General features: G+C 43.5%; 5 protein-coding genes across 9 annotated transcripts in view; 1 reads left to right on the forward strand and 4 right to left on the reverse strand.

Moving 5' to 3' along the window:
• Positions 1 to 149: 149 nt before the first annotated feature.
• LOC124197410 (protein singed wings 2-like) lies at positions 150 to 6,488 on the reverse strand. 2 transcript variants are annotated; one of them, XM_046592857.1, is made up of 9 exons: positions 6,046 to 6,488; positions 2,296 to 2,957; positions 1,972 to 2,135; positions 1,541 to 1,717; positions 1,311 to 1,472; positions 1,142 to 1,249; positions 971 to 1,042; positions 676 to 867; positions 150 to 610 (listed from the first exon to the last, which is right to left on the reverse strand). In XM_046592857.1, the coding sequence occupies exons 1-9, from the start codon at positions 6,096 to 6,098 to the stop codon at positions 581 to 583; spliced, it is 1,620 nt and encodes a 539-aa protein (XP_046448813.1). In that variant the 5' UTR covers positions 6,099 to 6,488; the 3' UTR covers positions 150 to 580. The 2 variants fall into 2 exon arrangements, with proteins under 2 accessions (XP_046448813.1, XP_046448812.1); XM_046592856.1 differs by having other exon boundaries at positions 681 to 867; positions 6,046 to 6,474.
• Positions 6,489 to 7,908: 1,420 nt separating this feature from the next.
• Positions 7,909 to 16,507, reverse strand: LOC124196593 (oviduct-specific glycoprotein-like). 2 transcript variants are annotated; one of them, XM_046591735.1, is made up of 15 exons: positions 15,973 to 16,418; positions 13,234 to 13,427; positions 12,931 to 13,176; positions 12,550 to 12,809; positions 12,347 to 12,465; positions 12,105 to 12,237; positions 11,701 to 12,012; positions 11,438 to 11,640; positions 11,069 to 11,367; positions 10,631 to 10,945; positions 10,392 to 10,533; positions 10,120 to 10,230; positions 9,914 to 10,032; positions 9,276 to 9,718; positions 7,909 to 9,152 (listed from the first exon to the last, which is right to left on the reverse strand). In XM_046591735.1, exons 2-15 carry the CDS (start codon positions 13,274 to 13,276, stop codon positions 9,060 to 9,062), a joined length of 2,838 nt encoding a protein of 945 aa, XP_046447691.1. In that variant the 5' UTR covers positions 13,277 to 13,427; positions 15,973 to 16,418; the 3' UTR covers positions 7,909 to 9,059. The 2 variants fall into 2 exon arrangements, with proteins under 2 accessions (XP_046447691.1, XP_046447690.1); XM_046591734.1 differs by lacking the exon at positions 9,276 to 9,718 and having other exon boundaries at positions 15,973 to 16,507.
• Positions 16,508 to 17,511: 1,004 nt separating this feature from the next.
• LOC124196665 (probable methyltransferase-like protein 24) lies at positions 17,512 to 19,114 on the reverse strand. Its single transcript, XM_046591821.1, has 2 exons — positions 18,917 to 19,114; positions 17,512 to 18,810 (listed from the first exon to the last, which is right to left on the reverse strand). Exon 2 carries the CDS (start codon positions 18,794 to 18,796, stop codon positions 17,843 to 17,845), a length of 954 nt encoding a protein of 317 aa, XP_046447777.1. The 5' UTR covers positions 18,797 to 18,810; positions 18,917 to 19,114; the 3' UTR covers positions 17,512 to 17,842.
• A 580-nt stretch (positions 19,115 to 19,694) lies between these two features.
• Positions 19,695 to 20,864, reverse strand: LOC124196736. Its single transcript, XM_046591917.1, has 2 exons — positions 20,410 to 20,864; positions 19,695 to 20,329 (listed from the first exon to the last, which is right to left on the reverse strand). The coding sequence occupies exons 1-2, from the start codon at positions 20,814 to 20,816 to the stop codon at positions 19,840 to 19,842; spliced, it is 897 nt and encodes a 298-aa protein (XP_046447873.1). The 5' UTR covers positions 20,817 to 20,864; the 3' UTR covers positions 19,695 to 19,839.
• Positions 20,865 to 22,353: 1,489 nt separating this feature from the next.
• Positions 22,354 to 23,662, forward strand: part of LOC124198230 (unconventional myosin-XV-like) — a 40,476-nt gene continuing 39,167 nt past the window's right edge. Inside the window, exons 1-2 of one of the 3 annotated variants that reach the window (XM_046593984.1) lie at positions 22,367 to 22,806; positions 22,883 to 22,957. The gene's annotated coding sequence lies outside the window, so the exon portion shown is untranslated. Of the gene's footprint in view, positions 22,958 to 23,662 lie in introns of all 3 variants that reach the window. The other 2 variants (XM_046593986.1, XM_046593985.1) reach the window with 2 other exon arrangements.

Below are 23,662 nucleotides of genomic sequence, written 5' to 3' on the forward strand. Positions count from 1 at the left end.
ACCAGCCGCTATGTGTACCCTATGGCTCCAAGGAATTTTTCGACAAGTCCTGAATCGATCCTGTTGTGTTACGAAAAATGTGTTGAAAGAAAAACCCCTTTGGCACATATCCAGTTGATCCAATAACGCTATAAGAACCGACGTAAAAATAGAAGTTGGAAAAACATATATTTGTCGAACTTAACGATCTTTGGCTTATTTACAACATGTGAATTTTCACAGGGGGGAAAACAAATCGATTTATATCACGCACGTACACACACACACATTACCACCGGGAGATCGGAAACCGAATGAAAACGAGGGATTACGCAACTCTTGTATACGCGTTGATCAAGTTGGCACATGAACGAGTAACCGCACACAATTTAAAATGTTTGCATCATATAGTAATTAACAAGGAAACATAATAATAATAATAATAATAACGGCCGTCATCTAATGTGAAACGACCAATGCGACTAGACGTCGTGAAGAATGTTTGTAACAACCATCATCCTAATCATGTGAGCATTGTTTTTTAATCCCGAAATTTTCCATTTGATTTGGATCAATTTTGGTTGTTGTTGTTGTTGTCGGTTTAGAGCAACTTGGTGGCGATCCAAGGTAACTGGAAATAGTAACCTTAACGTTGTTTAAAATTGTCAATGAAATCATTAGTATTGAAATAGTTACCGAACCGTAACGGAAATAGTGCCAAAAATCGTATGCCAATTTCAGAGCCAGGACGCAAATGGCAGTCACTTCGACGTAGATGATGGCGTGGAGTAGGAAGATTTCGTGCTCTTCCTGCTCGGCCAGCGCCGCCGTGTCGTTCAGCCGACTACCTTCGCACACCAGATTGGGCAACAGGTGCAACACTGGAATCTACAATAGCCGGCCGGCAATCGTATAAATTTATTTTTAAACCATTTGGGGGTTTTCATTTTTTTTATCTTTTTAGAATGGAACATTTTATTATTATCATTACCTTTTTACCATCGCGTGAGCATAGCAAGATGGATGAATCGTTAACGATGTTGCGGTACTTCCACAGCCAGTCCTTTAATAGATAAAAAAAATCCAGAGATCATAAAAAGAATTTTGATATCAAATGGACATACAATATAAAATAATTGAATCCATCGTTGATAATACGTACCCGTACTTTGGTTGCCATGTTGCAATCGCATTCCCAAGAGTTATTGTAAAGATAAATGTATTTAGTTTGGAACTCGGTCGGAACTTGAACTATGTCTTCCAATGGAATCTATGCATTAAAGGAACGGTGTAATTAAAGATTCAATAGAAATCATATCGTGCGTACATACCTCATAGGGGCTGATGTAATTGTTCTTCAAACTGAACCGACTGAAATTGCGGATGAAATCCGAGTTGGATAAATTGCGAATGGACACGATCTGGTTGTCGTCGGCGATCAGAATCTTGAGCGACTGATTGCGATACCTGATGACCTGATCCAAACTCGTCAACTGCCTTGTGGAAATGCTCAATGTAAAATGATTTCGAAAAAATTAAAAAATGTCGTGATTAAAATTACGTTGTTTCCAGTCACGTCCAGCTCGTTGGTAAAGCTTGGCAATTGAGCAGGTAATGACGTCAATTGCTTGTAAGAGCAGTCGACTTGAACCGTGTAAGACACTCGACCCTCCTTGCCTTCGCTGGTGAATTTGCAGTCGCAGCATTTCGTGCGTGAAAGACATTCAGCGTTGACGGTCTGCAGTTCCAAATTGAAAAAGAGAAGACAACCGATCAATTTTGATTTACCCGCCAAAATGTCAATTCAAAAATACCAACAATGACCAGCTAAAACGATTTTTTTTTTCTGATTTATTTTGGCCGACACTCAACTGTTATCCGTCTTACGCCAGGCTCTTTCCCATAGAGTTATGTGAGAATAGACAGGTGCAGCTCTTGCTGACGGCTGCGGCTGACGGATCTATAAAAACCAACACGCAGAAATTGTTGTACCTTTTTATTTGTTTCTCTTTTGACGATTGAATAATTCCACTCGATCCAGGATCCTTGTTGCGATTTGGTGTCTTTGCACATGAGGTGATCGCCGTTGACCAGGGCGTCTCTTTCGTGCAGTTTCAGGACGAACTGGAAGTCCCAAACGCAGTCCCATTCGTTACCTGAGAGACGGACAGACACATCCATTTTAGTTGCTGGCCGTTTTATTGATCGACCGCTGAGCGGATAAGAGGAGCGGACAATTGCACATTTAATGACCCTATCGATCTTGACCGGCCACCAGCGTCTATTCTCCAAGTTATGCGGTGATGCCAAACTAACCTGAAAGATCCAGCGTCGACAAGCCGGGCAAATTCGCCAGAGATGAATCATCTGACAGTTTGGCCATGCGGGACAGCGTATTGTTGGCCAGGATCAATATCTCCAGTTGAGTTGTCCGGTTGAAAATGTGCCACGCCACGTCACGCAATTGGGTGTTGTTGGATAAATCCAGATGGATCAGCCGCTCCGGATGCGGTAGCCATTCCATTATGGTCAAGTTGCTGTGCCGGATGGTTAGATTCTGCAGCTGCGTGAATTTGCCGGCGGGCAGACCGGACTCGTTCATCGTATTGAATCCACCCTGGACGATGGTGAGGCTGACGACGAATGCGGAGCAATCCGCCAGACATTCCGGCGTGAAACGAGACACATTGTGGCAGATCAGGTGCTGGCCGTCCTGGAAGACGCACTCGTCACCGCATCTCTGACACGGACTCTGCTGGTTGTTCCGGTGGTGGTGTTCCGGCTGGGAATGCCTGGCGGCTCTGTTCCAGCTGTTGCTGATGAAGTTGGAATTGTTTCTCAAAGTCACAGTCGATGCATCCGGATGCATTTGTTGTTGACTCGTTCCAACGGCTAAGATGAGGACCAGCAGCCAAACGACGACCCGGATTGTCTCCGGCCTCGTCGCCATCATGGCGTCACCAACGTAACGGCACCTTCTGTCAGCAAAAGGAAATAAATAATGATCGTTTGTTTTTTTTCCAATTTCCAAGTGCGGAATTGAATTTCTAAGAAAACGGCCACCACCAGCCTCAGCCGCCCCGCCAACCAAATGAAAAAATAGGCCAGCAGACACATTCGGAATCGATTTTTACAGCTTTTCCAATAAACATGTATATATTGATTTTGGAAAACCGGTTGGCTAAAGTCATAAAAATCGATACGTAATATTATACACAGCAGAAGAAGAGTCCAGATGTTTCACCCATATACAGCAGGCCTAGACGTACTATATAGATACCGTATGGCTTTAGGCGGGAAGTTTGAAATGGTCGACAAGTTTCAAATGTTTTTTGGATGTTAAGTCCAAGGTAAAAAGCTGAAATGGGTGGCAAGGACCTGGGCTGGCAAGGACATGTGCTGGGGTTTTGTGTGTCACACACTGTGAGATTTGTTATCCCTTCTTCCGTTAACAGCTTGTTAATTTGATAACAAACGAGCTTCTTCCTGTCTTACGCAACGCAATCTCCGAACGTGCGGTCGACTCCCATTATTCTCTCACCCCCTCCAAGCCACCACACTGATAAAATAGAACAAGTACGTGTGTTGGAATTAATGTATACTACTCCCTTTGAAGCTTCCTTAGCTACTGGCGCTTAATTCCCCAGTTTAGTATATAAAAAAGTGAAGAATCAAAATGAGCAGAGATAAGAAATGCGGTTCATTTAGCCGTTAGATCAAACGGAAAAAAATTTCCCCTAAAAGCTCAAAGACTCTGACTCTCTGACTGGAATGTTATTAGAAGAAAAACCTGCTTGTGGAATATCATTTGCATGTTCTCTTTCCTTATTATTACGTTTCTGTAAAAACCCCGTAACAATTTTCTTGGTGTCCCATTTAACTTCAATTTTTATAACCAAATGGGGGCGGCGGCCCAGCATTATGGTAAAAAAACCAGGCCCGCAGTTATTTCATATTAGCCTCGCTGATGACTTCAAAATAAATCAAACTGCCTTGTGTATAGATTCGTTAAGAGATGGTAGTACACAGTTTTGTCCCACCCCCCTCAAAGTTGCATAACGCATATAGACATAGCCGGAAAAACCGAAATACACACATATACCGCAGACTATATACGTATGTCTGAGCTGTATATAATACTGTTAGTTAGTTTTACATCTCCCCTGGAGAGAATTTTATTATGCCAACCATTTTCGGTCAAGAGCTGTTTCAAAATGAGACTCAGCCTACACACACACACATGAGGGGCAACGTGACTGGATTGATACATGTCCGTTGGCCCGACGCTAGCTAGGCCATGCCTGGAATAAATGAATCCCGTCGACCTTCAAAGCCCCTAACAAAAGAAACTTATTTTTTTTCTATTTTACATTAAATCTATACTACACATCTTCTCTGGTATGAGACAACTATGCGGGGTAAAACCCAAAGTCTATAAACGAAACTATTTGATTGACAGAGCGATGGACATTTTCGAGCGTGGAAGGATTCAGTCAAAAATGTGGAACTGTCTTTTCAAATTCCTTTCATTTTGGTTTGTGTTTTTCCCCCCTGGAATAGTTTGTCGAGAGTCCTGATCAAATTCCAGGTTGGACAGCAGGACGACGGGCCAGGCGTTTCTGGGTTCCAGCTGGCGTCCGTCCCACAAATGGGTCAAGGGTGCTGTCATAATAACACAGTCGTTCGGACCTTAATATTTTTCCTGTGTTGAACAAGAAACGTCACTTGCCATAGACCCACCAGCCCAGCATATGCTCTCACTCTATACACTAAGATTTGTCGTACTGAACACAAGTTGCCTTTCATTTTCTCTTGACATATTTTCCTTGTGTATTTTGCTCGCCTGTATTCATCTCTCTCTATAGCACTAGAAAGCCAGCCATGCTATGACGTTATTCTGTTACGCCATTTTTTCCTTCCTTGTCTCTGTCGTCCGGTTCCGCATCGCAAACTGTCTGGGATTGTTTACAAAGCGGACGTGACCTTCTGGTTATCATAACGTAACACTCGAGCAAAATAAAAAATATACCAAACATTTTCCTTTAGTCCTTTTGAGAGAGGGTGAGAATGAAGAGATTGACGCCATCGGATTGGATTAGGCCGTCACTGATTTTTTGGTTGAAAAGGAGCCAGATAAATATAGGAATTATTATCTCTATTATACGGCAGTTTGGAAAAAATAAAGCGGTTATGCAAGAGAACCCAAATTTGGTTTAAATCAATTCCAAATGACCCTGAGACGGGATTGATTTAGAGGACTAGGTCGACAGGTCGTAACGGCCCAAGGACTTTTTTACACTTTTTTCCAATTTTAATTTTGTTTAGTTTTTCCCGTTCAAATTTCCATTTGGTCGACGTATACGACGTTATGTATTAATAGACGAAAATACCAGCGGATGTATATAAGCATGTGCTTTTCCAGGGAGGAGGGGGGGGGGGTGAGAATGGCATCAATAATGCAAAGAATTTCCAATCTCTTTGCCCTTGAAACACGCCCCAATTGACACATCCTTAAAACATCCCTGTCGTACTATACTACTACTGCCGGAGAAAGGAGGAGTGGGTAGGCTATTTCTGTATCTCTCTCTCTTGGTAATTTAAAAAAAAAAAATAAATTATCAGCTATTTATTTTGATTGCCTTTATTCTGTTACTACTGTCGCCTGGACGCCACGTTGAAATTGGAAATCGATCAAATAATTTTTGTTCCAAAAAGTTTATCCACTTTAGCCGGGTGATAGACTAACACAGCAGAGATGTGGCACTTGTGGACTATTACAAAGAGAAACAAAACCACACACACTATGGTAACGGTTGCCAGAACGATTGGCTATGCGACAGATAGATAAGACCGTTGTGTGTGTGTGGGGGGACTCACGCAGAGAAAAGTTGATAAACAATCGTCTAACTATGTCCAACGGTGCCGTTGATTAGACCCGTTCCTATTCGACAAGGCGACAGACAATAAGAACATAAATCATCCAATCAATTATTTAACGATCCCGATGATCCCCGCCCAACATAATGTATAACAAGGGAATTAATTGTACAATGTACACAGTAGTACCTTGATGGAAATGCGTCGTCAAATGATATCCGTTTGCTGATGGTCGAACACATCCGTCGTTAGACCCAAAAAGTCGATAGTGATTTGGGAGGGGGGGGGGCTGCTGTGACGTAATTAAGAGTTCGTTTTAGTTACGCGGATGTGTGTGTGTGTGTCTAACCGCAAGAAAAACAGGGAAATAAAAATATTAAAAAAAGAAAAGAAACGAGATCATATGTAGACGTGGTGGCAGGCAGCACGGAGAGATAAGATTCTCTCATTCTCCATTGGGCGACACACTCACACACGGGCACACACGGCACGCCGTTTCCTAACTATAGTCAATAAAACACTGAGGCAAACATTGTCGGTACTAACGTCTATATATATATGTACAGGGAACCACTGTCGTGTGTAAGCTCCGTACTGCTCCGGCGCATGAGCAGTAGTGAGCCCTTGAGTCTACTTTTTTTACTCGCGGGAGATTCTCTCTGCTCTGCGCGGCATGAAAAAGGGCGGTGTGTGTTGTGGGCCGTTTTTCGCCTTAGGTACAATTTAGAAAAAATAAAAATAAATGATTTTAAAAAGAATATATTAAAACATTTTGTTTTTTTGTTTATTCGTGATGTAGCGTTTTGATTTTAATTTTTTTTGGTTTTTAAATTTCCCGCAAAAATATTATACAAGTGCGGTCGAGTGTGAGAGGGCTCTTCATCTTTGTTTATCTTTGGTGAAAAAAACCCACAGCTTGACAGCAACTGTCAATATCGATCGATTATTAATAGATTTTTTTTTTTGTCTTTCCTCGTCCCCGTTATCTAACGCGTTCAGTGTACGTGTGACCCTCAGACATATTACCCGTACCTTTCACTCTGCGCTTTTGTTATTTGCAGACGACCAAAAAAAAAGGTGATTCACCTTGGAAATAGTTGGTGTTGATTTAGTGGCAGTTGTTATCGTTTATCGCCATCTTCCGTGTCTGGTTTTACTCTGATTGGTCGAATTCAAAGTTCGCGCCGTTAGTTGAGTTACTGCGCCAAATCGGCACTGCGGAAATTCAAATCATAACTCGTGTTGAAGAAATTTAAATTCAGGTTACAATTTGGTTTGATTCTAAACTAAAAATAGGGTCCGCCGCATTTTGTTGAGCTTTAAACAGTGCGCAGCTTGATTGTTGGCGGCACAGCGTTGCCTTTTGACTGCCGCTGCGCCAGCGGCCGATATACCGCCGCCGCCGCCGTGGGGTGCATCACTGTATTATCCAAACTTCTATCCAGCAATATAACCTCGGCTACGGAATAAATAATCAAACACTGTGAGTTGCGTGACGCGGCGAATCTTTTCTTTTTCATCTGGAAAAGAAAAACAAAAAAGTCTCAGGGTCGAGCGTCACCCAGGGAGCGTCTCTCTCCGTTGGATAAACAACACGCGATTTGATGTTTAGTCTTGGCTTGGACGTATTCTTCTTCTTCTTCGTGTACGTGCGGGATGAGAGGTGGAAGACAGACATATTTCTGGGAAGGAAGAAAATAAAGAAAATCAAAACTTTCCAGATTTAGTTCTCTGACGAGTTATTCCTGTTTCCTTGAACTGGTCGATTCAACTTGGATGGACTGGAAAGATCATTAGGATGACAGCGGATTATGTGTATACTATATCATACTTTTTTATTGTAACAATAGAAACTCTCTTTTTATATGTGTGTACGAACCGGTTTCACCTTGATTCCACCAGGCCATCGGGAACGAAACATCAAAAGTTTTATTTATTTATTTTAATAGAGAATAAAAGAAAAGTTTCATTATTTTTTTTAAATGAGGTTTGCTTTTTTGTCTGTTTCTTTTTTTTATTGTTTTTTTATAATATTTGTTGCTTTTCATTGGCCTTGTTTGGTGTATGTTATATTTACAGTAAATCAGAGAGTTTGAATTAAATGAAAAATTGGAGGGGGCGGCAGGAGGAGAACAAATAATTCCGGATAGTTCAGTTTTCAAAGGATATAACCGGAATAATGTTTGTTTTTCCAGCGACAAACAAAAATTAGAAATTACTAAAAAAAAAAATAAAAAGTTGATTGTAAATTTGATTTTGTTGAGTTTCGTTTTCTTTAAAAAAATATAGAAAAATCAAGAGAGTCTGGCGTGTGTGTAAATAACAAAAAAAAAAAGAAAAGAAAAATGTTGAAATCAAAAGATAATAAGATAAAGAAGGAAAAGAAAAATACTTTGTTCCCACTATTTACACAAATGACAGTGGCAGACACGAAAAAAAAGATATTCGATATAGTCAAGAGTAAAAAAGTATAGATGAGTTAATGTTTTTTTTGTTTCAAATTGTTTTGTTTTAAATTTGTCGACAACGAACGGGCGAACCCCAGTTGCAAATGGCTCCGACCGGATCGAAGGAGAGACGCGGAGGACAAGTGTGGACCCATCCGCTGATGGGCTCCGAATCGCCTCGCCCAGGGCCTCTGGCGCAGTGGACGAATTTGGCGCAATCTTCCGGGTAGGCGAAATTGCCCACGTCGAAGCAAAACACCCGCCCGTCTTCATCAATCTCCACCACGTTGCCGTTGACGCTCTGGCCCACCGGAGCTCCTCCTTGCTGGAACACTTCCGCATCGCCCGTGATATCGTCCTGATTGACCCTCGGTCGGGTCACGTTCAATAGTCCGGCGGGTCGTGATGAATCGGTGGTCAATGCGACGACGGGACGTTTGGCGAAATCGTCCCCTAAGGGCCGGCTGATGGGCGCCGGAATGGCGATGACGATCGGAGCTCTCGGGATGGGCGTGGTCGATGTTGTCCTGGTTGTTCTCTCCGTCACGGGCGAGGCTCGGGTTGTTGTTGGCGCCCGGGTCGTTGTCGATTGTCCCCTGGAGTTGAGCGGCCGGCGTCGGGAAACAACTCTCCGGGTGGTTGTTGGTGTTGTCGAGGGTGTCGTCGTAGATGTTGTTGTCGTTGTCGTAGAAGAAGTGGTCGTCGTTGTGGCATCGAATAAAGCGAAAGGAGATTCAGTGTCGATATAATCAAATGTTAATTCCTCGTCGAGTCCGAAGATGTCGGCTGGATTCGCGTCCGCCGGATCGTCGAAGATGCTGCTGGACGTGGTGGAGCTACTACTCGTGCCTGGCCATTTCAAAATTCAACCGTTAATTCGTTATTCAATTAATTTCATTCATGCAAATTGGGTTGATGGACAAGTGTCAGTGGTTCATGTTTTTAGTCAGGCCAGTCGTGTCGGGTGCTCACCACAGTCTTGGTTTGGTCATGGCCGTCCGATCGCAGTGACCAGTCGACTGCCGGCAGTCGAGCAATTTGGAAATTGGTGAACTGCTGATCAAAGTATTTTTCCAGGGAGCTGGTCGAATCGCTGCGCAGTCCAGGCACTGCCGGGACATGGCTGCTGACGGCAGACGCCTGGCCGTCTTCATCGCCTTCGACAGTCTCGGAATAATCGGCGGACGGAATAATAGTGCCGCCGTCGTCGTCGGATGATGACGGATCGTTGTCCAGGATTTCCGTTGTGAAGCGCCGGATGGGAATGGCGCTGTTATGAAACTCGTCCGTCAAATTGGACTCGACCAGCAAATGGCCCGACATGGCCACCTGCATCACGTCATTGTCGGTCATGGACAAATGGTCCGGGTGGGCCGAATCGGCCTCCGACGTCCTGTACGTCGCCCGACGCCAAACTGCGTGTGTTCATCATCAAGTTGAAAAGTGGTGTTGTCCAGTTGTTGTTGTTGTTTTTGTTGTCACAAAGTCACGCAAGTTGTGTTTAGGGAAAACATGTGTGTTACATATACAATCGTGGCTAAAAAACTTACGCACTTGTTGTGTCACACACAATGACGCAATTACGTAAAAAACAATTTCGGTTTTTTTACCTTGCGGTTGAGCGGTCGGTTGCGGCTCTTCAGTTGTTGTCCGGATGATGTTGATGGCCACTCGCGAGCGAACGGTTGTCGAGGGCGTGGCCACTTCTTCTACGACTTCCTCCTCGGGTCTATTTTTAAAAAATAAAATAATTTAAAATGATTACAAATATGAAATGAGAAAAATTGGAAAAATTCTTAAATTTTTCAAATTTTACTTTGAGGTTTGGTTGTTGCCGGGCCGTCTGCGTTGCAGAGTTGAATATTGCGGTGAATTGGGTCTGCTGGCCCTTCGGGTGGAAGTTTCTTGTTCCGTTTGGCTTTGTTCCCTGTGAAACAATCGAGTCATTCATCAGCTCAAAAATAATAGACTGCTGGATGGAATAAAATTAATGTGAAACCAAAAAATTTGCCCCGCAGGACCCCCGTGCTGTGTGTGAGAGAATCGGCTCTCGACACGCCATTTTTATTATACAAATGTGCAACTAACCGTGCCGAAGACGGGCGGATAACCTTTTCGAGAGCCTGACGTTGGGCCGTGCTAAGACGGATGGATTGGCCGTCGTCCTCTTTCCTTCCGCGCCCCGTTCCAGTGTTCTTTTCCAGCAGCTGTTTCACCGCTTCCACGCCACCTATCGTCAACAATTAGAAACCGTTACATTTCTTTCCTCAATTACATCATAATAATTAGCCGCTTGTTTTAAAAAATAATAAAATATTAAAACGAACCCAAGTCGCTAATGAGTTGTAAAAGTTGTTGCAGTTCATCCGGCGTGGAATCGGAATTTTTGGCTAATGACTGGGGTACAACTTCGTCGACGTAATCGAATTGCTCCGGCTCGGGAGTAGTTGTTGTTGTGGTGGTGGTGGTTGTTGTTGTTGGCCTCCTAGTAGTTGTAGGTCTAGCAGTTGTTGTTGTCGTGCTGCTGCTGATGGTTAGAAACGGTTTGGGCGTCGTCGTCGTCGTGGTGGCCCCGGCTCCCGTTTTGCAGATGACGTTGGTTGCGTAATCACACGAGTCGGTAAACTTGTTGAAATGCAAACCTAATAATAAAAGAAAAAAGAAAAAAAAAACATCAAAATATTTTGTTACTTTACCGCAAAATAAAAATAGAAATTGAATAATAACAGCTGTTGCAGCTGTTGTTGGAGTTGAGTCGAACTCACCTGCCGGACAGGTGAAGATGTGTGAGACCATGCCAGCGGCGGTATCCAGGCACCAAAAGTATTTCTTACAATCTTTGGCGTTGGGGTAGAAACCTTCTTCCTTGCACTCGAAATCAACGATCGAATCCGGGGTAGTCGGTGGCTCCGGGGTAGTAAAAGGATTGAAATTGCCCTGGGACTGTTGTGACTGGATTCCGGATGGAGTGACTGCCGGACGTCTGGTCGTCGTTGTCGGAGAAGGTCCTCTCGTCCTGTCGTTTAATGTCGGCCGTCTCAATGAAGATGGCCGGATCAAAGTGCTGCACAAACATTCAATTTGAATTTTAAATTGAATCAAATGAAAGGAATAATTTAAAATGCAATTTTTACTTGGAGCTGGCGGTGCTGGTCTCCAGATTTCGATCTTCAATGGCGTTGATCGGGTCCACAGGTGGCAGAGTGATGCCGTAGAGGGCGGCCTTGGCGGCCTCGATGAGCGGATATTTCCTTCCGGTGCACTGGCCCCTGAAATCGTCGTTGTCGATCGACCAGAACATGATGCCGCCCAGGTCGTTGTCCACCACGTATTGCGCCTGTGTACATCGATCGATTAAACTCTACAAATTAATTTGGTTTCAATTTTGTTTTGTTACTTTTTTGGCGGCCATTTCCTCGTCGTCGTAGCCGACCCATTCGAATCCGTTGTGGGCGAACGGGCCGACAGCTTCCGGCTCGGGTTTTTCCACCACCCAGTTCTCGACTCCGATCTTCTCGCAGATCTCGTAATAGGCCAGGTAACCCTTCTCCCTTGTGGCCTTGCCGGCCTCGGCCGGACCATCAGCCGGAGCTCCCAGCTCGGCCAGATCTGGGCTAGACAATTTGAACGACCGACCGTAGGTGGGAATGCCCAGGACGAGTTTGTCGGCCGTCGCCCCGTTGAGCAGGTAAATCTGAACCGTCGCGTCCTGAATTTTCATTTCGTGAAATAAAATAAAATAAATTCAACCATAGAGAATCGTTGTTGTAGAGAAGAGGATCAAAAGAGAGACTGGCTTACGATGTTGAGCTCTTCATTGGGGTCAAACACGTCGTCAAAGTTGCTGCGGGCTCTGAGCGGAGCGTGGTGATTCACCTGGGGTTCGCTGGCGACGTGATAGTCGTAGCTCAGAATGTTGATGAAATCCAAGTCCCTGCGCACGACACGGTACAAGTAACAACAGAAAAATGTGTTAATAATAACGGTTTTGTCATCTGTTCGTCAACAATTCGGTTAGAAAACGGAATATAAGAATAGCGCACCTGTTGAGGGCGCGGATGTCGTAGCCCAGTTCGATCGTGTCCACACCGGCCGGCACGGCCATGGTCAACAGCAGCCGCTCTCGGTTGCCTTTCTCGTTATTAAATCCGTCTCTTAAATCCTGTTTGTTTGGAATTCCCCAGGAAATGATAAATACCAAATGTGATGATGACACAGCCCTTGAAAGATTTGGTTGGATTTTTACCTTGACGAGCTGGGCGTAGTTCTCTCGGTCGGAGGGCCGGCTGCCTTCGCGAGATGCCGGATATTCCCAGTCGAGATCGAGGCCGTCGAATTGATGCTGGCGCAGGTACTTGATGGCCGATCGCACCAAATTCTGGCGGGTCTCCGGGTCGGCAACCAATTTGGAGAACCGTCCCGACCCTTCGTTCCATCCGCCGATGGCCAGCAAAGTCTTCAGGTTCTTGTTGTGAGCCTTGAGACCGTTGAATTTGGCGTAACCCCCTTTTGATTTGAATTGCAGTTTCACCCAATCACCAAGCAAGAAAGAGATAACAGAGAAAGTTGTAGAAACAATTGACAGTCCCAAATGGGCCATTTTTTAAAAAAAGGGTCGAAAAAGAACCTTGATCAATGTCCTGCCACTTGTCGAAGGGTCTCAGGGTGAAATCGTTGGTGAATCCACCGAATGCGTAGATGAGGTGAGTGCACAGGTAGGGATTGATATTCTGCGGAAGGAATTTAGCCTGGCCGGGCCGGTAAGCCGACCAATTGGCGTAGTAGCAAACGACTTTCTTATTGTTTCTGCTGGAGACGGAGGAGGTGGTGCCGGCCTTGGCCGTTTGCCTTTGCGCCACTGCGCTAGACCAAACTAAACAACCAAATATGAAATCCAAATTTAAAATTGAAATTTTGTTGATTTTTTTACCTGTTAGGAGACAGACAACGGGAATTATCCAGCGGAGGTTCATCTTATGACGTTGGACGCACGGAACTGCGGTCGGCACTTGTGCACCTGACAGACGATCAAGTCACACTGGCGGAGAAAACTGGCGGACGGTAGCTGCTGCCAAGCCCAGCCAAGCCAAACTATCACCGCAGCCCGTATAGTGTGTATAGTATCTGTGTGTGTTGTTGTATAACCAGCCAGCAGAGAGAAAAAGAAGAAATAAGGATCGAGGTCAATGGGCCAGCTGGCAATTGCAGCCCCACCAACACACCAGCACTACCACCTAGCGCAACTTGTACATATTCCTGGCGACGACTTTGATTGGTGTGGTAGTATCTAATATAATTCTTTATTATCCCCCCCCCCCTCCAACGCACTACGTCCATTTTCTATTTAATGAACGTCTTTTTTGAACGTCGAGTCGACCGTGAAAAATCGGTGATTATATCGGACGACGAGATGCGCGCCCAGTCGGAAAGAAACTAACCGCAGCCGAACTCTCTTACACACGCTGTAGTGTGTATATGTAACCTTAATAGTGTGTTTATCTCTCTCTCTCGGGTCCTCATTTTTTATAGATATTGTAGAACTCTTAAAGGATATAAGTTTTCCTCGTGTTGGGTGTTGGGCCTCGTTCCGGTGACCGTACAGCAGCCAGCAGGTTAAAGTACCGTGCATACAGGAGCTAAGAAGAAGTTTCTTCGTCTTTTTTTAAATTGTCTGTAATGTCGCAGCTGTTAGACTTTTTGGTGTGGGCTCACCTACTACTCCACTTTGTGAATGGGAAACAACAATTGAAGCCCAGCCGAAAAAAACAGTTGGCCGTTTATAGGCTCCGCGTGATGGGGGTTTTCCTGCGGAATTTCACGCACCTGTAATAACGACGTCATCTAACTTTACACGGGAATGACGTCATCTAATGGGAGCGTGATTGTAACATTAAACACTTGAATCTCGTAGTCTAGTTGACACAAACAATTGAGGCTGATGGAGAGCTTCTTCCATCGTTCGCTTAAAGGCTTTTATTTTTGTGTGTTGGCGTTGATCGTATGTGTGTTAAGACCTTCAGGGCGTCTCTACGCGCTCCAATTGACATATAACATCTCGAGAGATCTTTTTTTCACAAGGATTGTCGTCCTCATTCACGTCAGTCGCCAGGCAGATAGAGATGATATACTACATCCAGCAGTTAAAATTCTAATATCTACACATACTATATCAGTCACGATTTTTTGGCTGACTACAAGACCGTGACCAGCCTAGATCTGTTGCCAAATCTGTCGACTTTCTCTCGACGTTTATATAGTGCTTCCATCGCGTCGTTGGTTAGATATTAGATGACGACACAGTTAATTTTCTCTATTTGGAGTAGTCTACTAGTAGTAGTTCTTCTTTTTTAGAAAAAGGAAAACAAATAAATTGTTGTTGGGAAACAAGACGAGAGAGTTTGAACGTACGATATAGTTTACTTGTTGGACAGTTATAGAGCTACAAGCCCTGAGACGGACAACACCCAAACAAATGGCGTTGGTTGAAGACCGCAAATCTCATTGGCGTGTTGTTGGATAATATGCAGTTGGCGAAAGTGAAAGGATCAAAAATGAAACATTTGAATATTCTTATTTTCAACTGTATAGACCCTGAGACATACGTAGACTAAAGCATTCGGGAAGTCAGACAGACTTCCTACATGTAACAAACGCCCTCCAGTTGTGTGTGCACCTTTAGAAATTTCGAGCGCAAATCATTCCAGTTGATATTTTAAAACCGGTTCGGATTGAATTCGTTTCCTAATTTCTTAATAATCAAATCTAGGAGCTCTCTCTCTCTCTCTCTCTCACTTTTTTGTGAATGTTAGTTGTTGTTCAAAGGCTATACGGTTGTTTTTTTGTTTTTTTATCTTTGCACAATCGAAAGTGAAAGGTTTGATTCCCAGTTCGAATTCCGCGTACGTGACTCGTGTGTGCATTGTTATTCGGAGCTACCTGGTTGGTTGACCGGCTATGCAACTTGACAAAATGGCGACCGATTCCCACCTGGAAATTAATTAAGGTCTTTCTCCTGTTTGGCTTTTTCTAATGATGGGCCACTGTGGTACGACACGAAGAAGAAAAATGTTCACCGAGAAATCAACCACCCGAGGAAAAACGGACAAAAATGATTCCCCAACAAACCAAAGGGATAAATGGAAAGGTAAAAAGAAAAATGAAACTCGATATGATATTCTACACACACACAGCAGAGAAAAAGGAGAATAGAAACGACTCGAAAGAGAAAGAAAAAAAAAGAGCGAGGGAGTTGTGCTTTCCATTTCACTTGACCCACTTTTTGGTTGTTCCAGGGGCCCCCCTCTCTTATGTATTTCTCTCTCTACGTTATTTCCCTTTAAACAATGGCACAAAACCTAACGTACGTCTGGTCGCAGAAAAGCTCAATTGAATATATCATTCCGGGAGTGAATTTGAACGAATCAAAACGAACGAAGAAGATTTTATAACGACCTTCTTGGCCTGGGTCTTCTTTTGGCTCTGGCCGATCTCACGTTGCGGATCTTGTGCGGAGAAAGCAGGAGCTACTAGCTCTGTGACCTGCTTGGCTTATTTTTATTTTGTTGGTAATTTATTTCTTTTTTAAGTTTAGGGGAAAATTCGTGACGAACGCCAAAAGTCATTAAGCGCAACTCGAATTAATGAAGCGATATGTTAGACAATTTCTTACCTTATTTTGTTCTGTGAAAAGAAGAAGAAGAAGAAGCACAAATTGAGTCCAACCGAATCGAAAAAATTGTTCAACGCGTTTTCACACAAGAGAGACGATGGGAACCAGGTGAGAAGCGCACGGCTGCGCTGGTTGAAGTGGAGACGGGTACTGAAGAAGAAGAAGCCCGGCCCTTGTTGTCCAGCAGCAGGTCCCGATGGGAGAACCGAAACAAACAAAAAAGGGAGGGATTTGGGGGGGAAATTGTGGGGGGGTTCTTCTTAAAAAACTATCGACTGGAAACGAGAGAGGAAGTGTTTCAAGTTCTCTCTCATTTTCTTTCTAGAATCCAAATCAAACTTTTTCTCTGGATAGAATCCGGTTGACTTTGGCTGGAGGAAAACAAACAAAACAAGAGGATCCCAATGATGAACTGCTGTACTACAACAACGGGTTCTTTTGAAAAACAGTCAACCGAATGTAGTATCTCGCCAAGAAAATAGAAAATGACAACACAACTAACAGGAGAAACGGACCAATCGAATGGCGGCCAGCCCCGACTCCGAGAGAAAGTTTGGGTCTTATCTTTTTCAACGGAAAAAAAACAACAAATCTTTGGGATGTTTTTTTTTTTAAAAAAAAAAAACAGTGTCTGCTACGTCTTTCCATTCCTTTCGGTTTAGTTTTCTAAATACTAGTCCAGTGCTGTCGCATATTGTAGATCAATCATTTTGTTTTATTTATTCAAACCCGGTGACTCTCTCAACCGCCGTCGTCGGTAAACCCCAAAATTGTTTAAAAAAAATTTTTATATTATAAAATAGAACAGGAATAAGATTATTAGATTATTGATTTATTTTTCAATCTGTCAACCAAACGACTTTGGTCGATTCGTTCACAGATGGCAGTTTGAAATTGGTTGGCCGTTTCTCTTCGGGATTTCCCAACAACACGGTTGTTGTTGCATACAGGCGACGAATACCACCTAGTGATATAATAATATTTCCTTTTTATATAATACACCTTGTACGAAACCAATTCAATCAAAATGAGAACTAAACATCTCCGGTTAACTGGAGATGGCCAGGGTGACTCGGACATCATTCATATAAAGTGAGAGGGAATTTTAAAAAATAAAGAACGCGCCTATATTTCGGATGGACAATAAGGGCGTGGCCATGTTCAATGTTTTTATTTTCCTTCTCCTCAAGGGCTTATTTCGGGACTTTCTTTCTCTTGTTATATTTTATTTTAGAAAACGACCGCGACGTTTGAAAACCCCCCCAGCCAAAACAAAACAAAAAAGCGCGACGTCACATTCGAAATTTGAATTAAGGTGGCGGTATGTGTTAACCAACACACAGAGAGCTAGGCTTATATTATTCTTTAATGCGATGTTTTATGGTTGATGTGGCGCTACCGAGTAGTACAGAAGAAGAAGGACAGGAAGAGGATCTAAATAATAACCGAGTTCCACTTTCTTATATATTATCCAACCACCGCTAACTACAAAAAAATAATGGCCACTATATACTAAAATTAGCCGAAATTTGAATTTTTTCACGGTGCGAATAATATACCGGCCGCTGGTTTTTATTCTCTTGTCGTCACGCTATCGCCAATTGCGTAGAACATCTTCCTCATCGCTCTATTCTCCCGATTCAATTGTAGACGATGATGATAATAATAACAATAAGATGGCGGCCGATTTGAAAGGCTACTCTCCTGAATTTTGCGATCCTGGGAATGGGTGTATTTGTTAAATGTAATTGCTCTCCTCAGGTATAAAATATTAAAATTAACAGTCGTCATTTTTTCTCATCATATAATTTTCATTTAGTTCTGAAAAATTTGTTATTTATACACACGACACGTTTTTAAAATACAAAATTCACTCGTTGTAGTAGCGTTCTCTCCGTCTGAGCTTGCGGTTGTACCAGGCGATTTCGTGCGAGGCGTAGCCCATCATGCCCAGCAGAGGCTTGAGACGGCCTTCCGAGTAGGCGTTGATTTTCGAGTCGAAGCGGACCATTCCGTGCTGCTCCTCCATCGAGCGGAGTAAATTCACCAGCCGCCGGTAGCTGCTAATGTTGCCCTCCAACGGCAGATGGATCTCGATGGCCAGCTGTCTGACTTTGCCCAGCATGCCCGAGTCCAGGATGTCGACCAGGGCCGTCCACTCGTCCTCCTCGATGTCGATCTTCAGGTAGTCGATGATCCGGTCGGAAGCGTGTCGCTTCTCCGACCGCAGTTTGTCGTAGATGGACGACAGCGTTTGAACTCGCCAGCCGTCCTGGAAATGCTCCTGGCGGTAGCTCAATCCCAGTTTGAAATAGTGGATGTTGGTGCCGTTGCGATCGTGATCGGTCAGATTGAGCGACGGGTCGAAAGCGTAGACCTGGCAGCCGTAGCGCTCGATCATTTCCTCGAACGACCAGTCGTTGTTGATGCCGAACGAGTAGACGAGGCACTTGCCGGCCAGCGGCATGATTTCCGGGTCCATGCAGACGGCCTTCTGGCCGTCGACTCCGAATAGAAACGTCACGCCGCCAAAGTACTGGGCCAGCCGACACGATGAGGCGTTACTCCACTGGAAGTAATCCATAATCTGCTTGCTGTCCATCGCGTTGACGTCCACCAGACTCCAGTCGACCAGCAACGGACTGGACGACGGGAAATGAGATGTCGTCTGCAGACACTGGTAGACTGGAATGGCCGTCGGGAAGCCCAGGGAAAGGATCGTCACTATTCCAATGGTCGAAATGGCGCCCATGGCGATCACCAGCGTTGTTTTCATCGTCGCCAATGAAGTTGCAATTCTGGCCAGCCAGCGGATGAATTGCATCACCTCCTTTGATCCTAGAAATGAAATAAGATTCAATTGAAATCAAACGTGTATCTGATCTCTGCTCAAACAAGAACATGTCGAAATATACTAAATAGAATAACGATTCCGGTTATTTACTTTCGGTTGAATAAGGGAGAGAGCTGCCGGCCAAAATAACCAAATAATCAAAAAAAAAACGGGGTCTGCAACTTTTTTTTAAGGAGAAAGCTTTTTGTTTTGATTGGTTTTCGATCAAACCTGATATATCTGAATAAAATTTAAATATGAAATTTGGGTGTGAACTGAAGATGTTGCTTCCATCCCGGCCATCGAACGAGAACTACCCACAAACAAAATCGGAGGAATATAGGAGTGCACTGGCTGATGTTGGTGGTGGTGGTACCTAATTATTTTATCATCAGCATTGCGGATCGACCAATGAACACAGTAAAGGTCAGCAGCCCAGGGCTTCTTAACAGACAGAACCTACCAAAGTTTTATTAAGCCTTAAGCTAGACAGAATAGAATAAAAAGGAATACACTTTTAAGTTAGTTTAGACTTTACTTGCGCTAATATGTTATTTAATCGGATTATACCAACTTGATTGCGTGAGGTCATTCAAATCTGTTCAAGGCCCAACATTTTTTTCATCCAATCAATTTTTTTTTTTTAAAGAATAGATTTAACTGTGTTTTATGGTAATAACAAAAATCAGATGCTGGAAAACCCCCAGCGGCGAATACATCCGCCAAGGGGAAATCTCTTGTGCAGAGGTTTATTTCGCAGCGATTTCAATTTTTTTAAAAAATTCTCTCTGATAAATAAAATCGTATGCATATATGGCCTTATACGTATAAAAAGATAGATTTACGTCCGCAGGCTAGACGGAAAAAAACAAATTCTCCAAACATTCCATAATTCAAAACGCATATATTTGAATTCGTACAGATACCTTAACAAGGGAAAACCTTGACATTCACGAGCCATTCGTTTAACAAGTCGAATTTGTTTGATGTATTGTTAAAATAATCACGTTCGTTTATACATTCCGCATGATTCATTAGTCGTAGTAGAAGCTGCGATTGCGCCGAAGCCGGCCGTTGTACCAGGCCAGCTCGTAGGACGAGTAACTGTCCAGATTGAGTGGCTCCATCCACTGCTCGGAAAAGGGATTCAATTTCGAGTCGAAGCGGATCATTCCGTAATTCTCCAGCGAGCGGACGATACCGATCAAACGGCTCAACTCGGCGACGCTCCCGTTGCTGGGCAAGTGGATCTCGACGCCCAGCTGGCGCACTCTGTCCATCATTCCCGACTGGAGGATTTGCGGCAGGGCCTCCCACTCGTCCTTCTCGATGTCGATTTTCAGGTAATCGATGATCCGGCCGTGACCGTGACGCAATTCCATCGCCCGGTAGAAATCGGAGAGTGGCAACAGACGCCAGACGGCCGGTTCCGTCATTTCTCTTCTCAGAATATTCCGGCCGCCCAATCCGTAGCGAAAGAAATGGATTTTGTCGCCACGGTCGTGATCCGACTTGTTCATAGAACTTGACGAATATGGTAATTGAGATAAGATTAAAAAATAATGAATTCAGTTTTTCTCTCTCCTAATTTAGGATATTCTTACGGGTCGAATGCGTACACGTCACATCCATACTGGTCCATGGCGTCCTCGAATGACCATTCGTTGTTGACGCCGAACGAGTAGACCAAACATTTGCCCTTTATTGGCCGGACCTCCGTGTCGAGGCAAACGGCTTTCTGTCCGTCGATGCCAAACAACATCATGACACCTCCAAAATCGTTGGCCAGCCGACAGGATGATGAATTTGACCACTGGAGATAATCGGCCATCTCCTGTCCCGTTAGACCTTGGACGACGTTATTCAAATTGTTCCAGTTTTTCGCGCCACTTATTTCTACCTCGCCGCTCTTATTATTTCTGCCAGTCAAAACCACAAAGACGAACGCCAATAAAATGGAAATCTTCACCAAATGAAACGCCAATTTGCCTAGTCTCTTGACTAAACTCATGGCTGATAAAATAAGAGATCCACACTCCACTCACGACCGTACGCTTCTGGTAAATAAAATTCAATTCAATCCGAGTTGACGGTAGCCGAAGAATATGACAAAAATGTACCCTTGAAAATGGCCAGATTCCTTGTAGGAAAATATTTGACATTCTTGAAGATGTGATGTATTTTTTGGTTGGAATGACATCATCTTTTATTTTTAATTTGGCCGTAAATCAGGACTTACGGTCAAAAGCTGTGCTCACATTTAGCTATACCGAGCTCATCCGGGTGTGTCAAATTATGTGCAGGAATGTTTCATTTCCTGTCGAAAGTTCGTTTTGGGCCAATGCTGAAAGCCACCGGATACATTAAGATTTTCTCGTTGATAATTTTTTTTGGGTCTGGAAATATATTTCTGCCAGGTAATAACAATAACATTATCACTAAACAGGAGTGAACTCGTCGTTGCTGAGTTTCCCCCGTTTTTATTGGATGCGGAAAATCTCGTCGGGTCAAAAATCAAAAAGAAAACGGTTCAAAGTTCCCGCGCTGTAGATTATTCAAGTGCCACATTGCGGTGAAAGTAATGCATATGCAAATTATTTGAAAAAATTCCAAGGGTGATTTTTACGGATGAATATGCACGAAGGATTTTCCATTCGTCTCGATCAAAATATTCCAAGAGAAAACTGAAAGTCCCTAGCTGAGAGAGATTTAACGCAATAGGGTATATCAGCTAGTATATGCTATGTTATTTACTTCTTTGTATTTATTCATTCCGAGAAAGTAGTGACCTTCGCCAACAGATCACAGGGCGATTCCTGAGAAGTGAATATCTAGACCGTGTTCCTTTCTAAATCCAACTTTACCTTAAAGGTGTGTACCATACCTGATAAACCCTAATGGAATTTGTGTAACAGTTATTCTGTATTACATAAATAACCTTCAGCATCCACCTGTGCTTACACACTAAATTTCTATTGTAATCCATTTTCCCCCCGGAGAATTATAAGCCCCTGTAGGATCTTGCGTATAGAATGCAATGCTCGAGGATTAAATCCATTTTGGTGATTTGCCATCAATGCATGAAGAAAGCCAATGATGTCACTCGACAAAAGAAATATGTAAATACTGTGCATAATCAACCCAACCTGTAAGTAAGAAAAAAAAATCAAATAGTCTATAAGATGTGAGTCAATCAACAAGTGAAAGGAAAATATCTCAGTAGAGCATTTGTGTGTGTTGGTATGCGACCCCACCCAAAAACGACCCAACCACCCCCAAAAAAGGAGATGGAAAAACGGGATTATTACAATCACGCTCTCCAAAAGATATATATTTTTTTGATCATAACTGCAAACTATCCATTTTGATGATCGCCGAAAGCCGTATGGAAAGTCAATGAGTTCGCCGGGCTGTAAAAGTATACAGAGATTGCTAGCAGACGATACGTAGTGTACACCACCTGTCGGCGACTAGGAGAAGCTTGATAGCAGGGCCGGGGCGGCAATAGCCTTGATGGGCATGGTGAAGAGAGGGCGCTCAGTCAGTCGTGCTTACACCTTTTGGCCAAGAAGAAGTTGGTTGTTGTATGGCTGGCTGCTAGCCCCCTTTTTTTAATCTTTTTTGGGAAAATTAACCGACCGAGCTGCTGCCAAAAAAGCAACAGCCCCCAGTGTGTTGTGTGTGAGTGTGGATGTGCGGTTTTGTCATTTCTTTATTCTTCCTCGTTGCTTCAACTTGTTCAGAGTTTGTTTTACGCTTGGAAGGAGAAGTAACTTATTGCCAAAAGTGTTTTTTCGTGTGGCTCGTTTCGGACACTGATTCACCAACCACCAAATTCTCCTCCTCCCACTACTATACTGCCCAAAAAGAAACATTTCAGCTGGTGATTTGTCAGAAATTACACAGGCTAATGGAGTTTGGCAGTCGTCCTCATCGGTCAGACTGAAAGTGCTGCCGCTGATAACGACGAATCTAATTCAATTCAAGCGGGAAAAGTGATTGTATTAGCACTGGCTGTTATTGTTGTGTGTGTGTACTAGTGATTTGTGGATGAACTGGTTTTTTTCTTTTGCACAGCCTTCGGACAACAAAAGTGACGAGAGAATCGAAAGTTTGGAGGTAGAAAATCTCGAGCACGGGTCAATAAGCCAGGTAAGCTTTGCCCTTGGGCCATGTGTACGAGACTCCCCTCTTGTCTTACCAGCAGCTCCTTCCACCCTGACAGAGGCCCTCGACTCCCTTCTTTCTTTCTTTATTATATTCTCCAGCAGGTATAGACATTTTCTTTAGAGGAATGCCAGTTGCCCATAATTTTTCTTCCTTCTCAGCCCATTGTGTTACGCTGCCATTTTGGTGTGTTTGGCAATTTTTGGAAAAACTTGTTTTTTTTTCTTTCTTTCACGAAAACAATCAGGTGTTATTGCACAATTTGATTGTGATTCTTTTAAAACTTTTCCCATTATGAACTGATTTTGACATTTTATTAAATTTAGAAATAACCGGCGTGAAACAAAAATATAGTGTCGTGTTGAAGAGAAAAGCAAAGAAACGAACGAACTTTTGGTGGGTGGGCTTACATGTTCCCCTTTTTCTTTTTTCTCTCGTCGAGGATAGCGTGATTTCGACGACAGGGCGTGAAATGCAGAACGTGAGAGAATGATATCCCCCCTCCTCATGAAACCACCCTCCCGCCACCACCTACCGACATCTTTGTAGCTTCTCTTGCGGCCAAACGACGGCCTTAATCACGTCTTGATAGTCTCAGTGCCTTACCTTAAGTCTTTTTTATTTTATTTTCTAGATTCTCCTACTATTTCTAGACATTTTATGGCATAATTTCAGTAGCTCAAGGGATAT

This window comes from Daphnia pulex, chromosome 7 (assembly GCF_021134715.1).
Source record: "Daphnia pulex isolate KAP4 chromosome 7, ASM2113471v1".
Taxonomy (NCBI): domain Eukaryota; kingdom Metazoa; phylum Arthropoda; class Branchiopoda; order Diplostraca; family Daphniidae; genus Daphnia; species Daphnia pulex.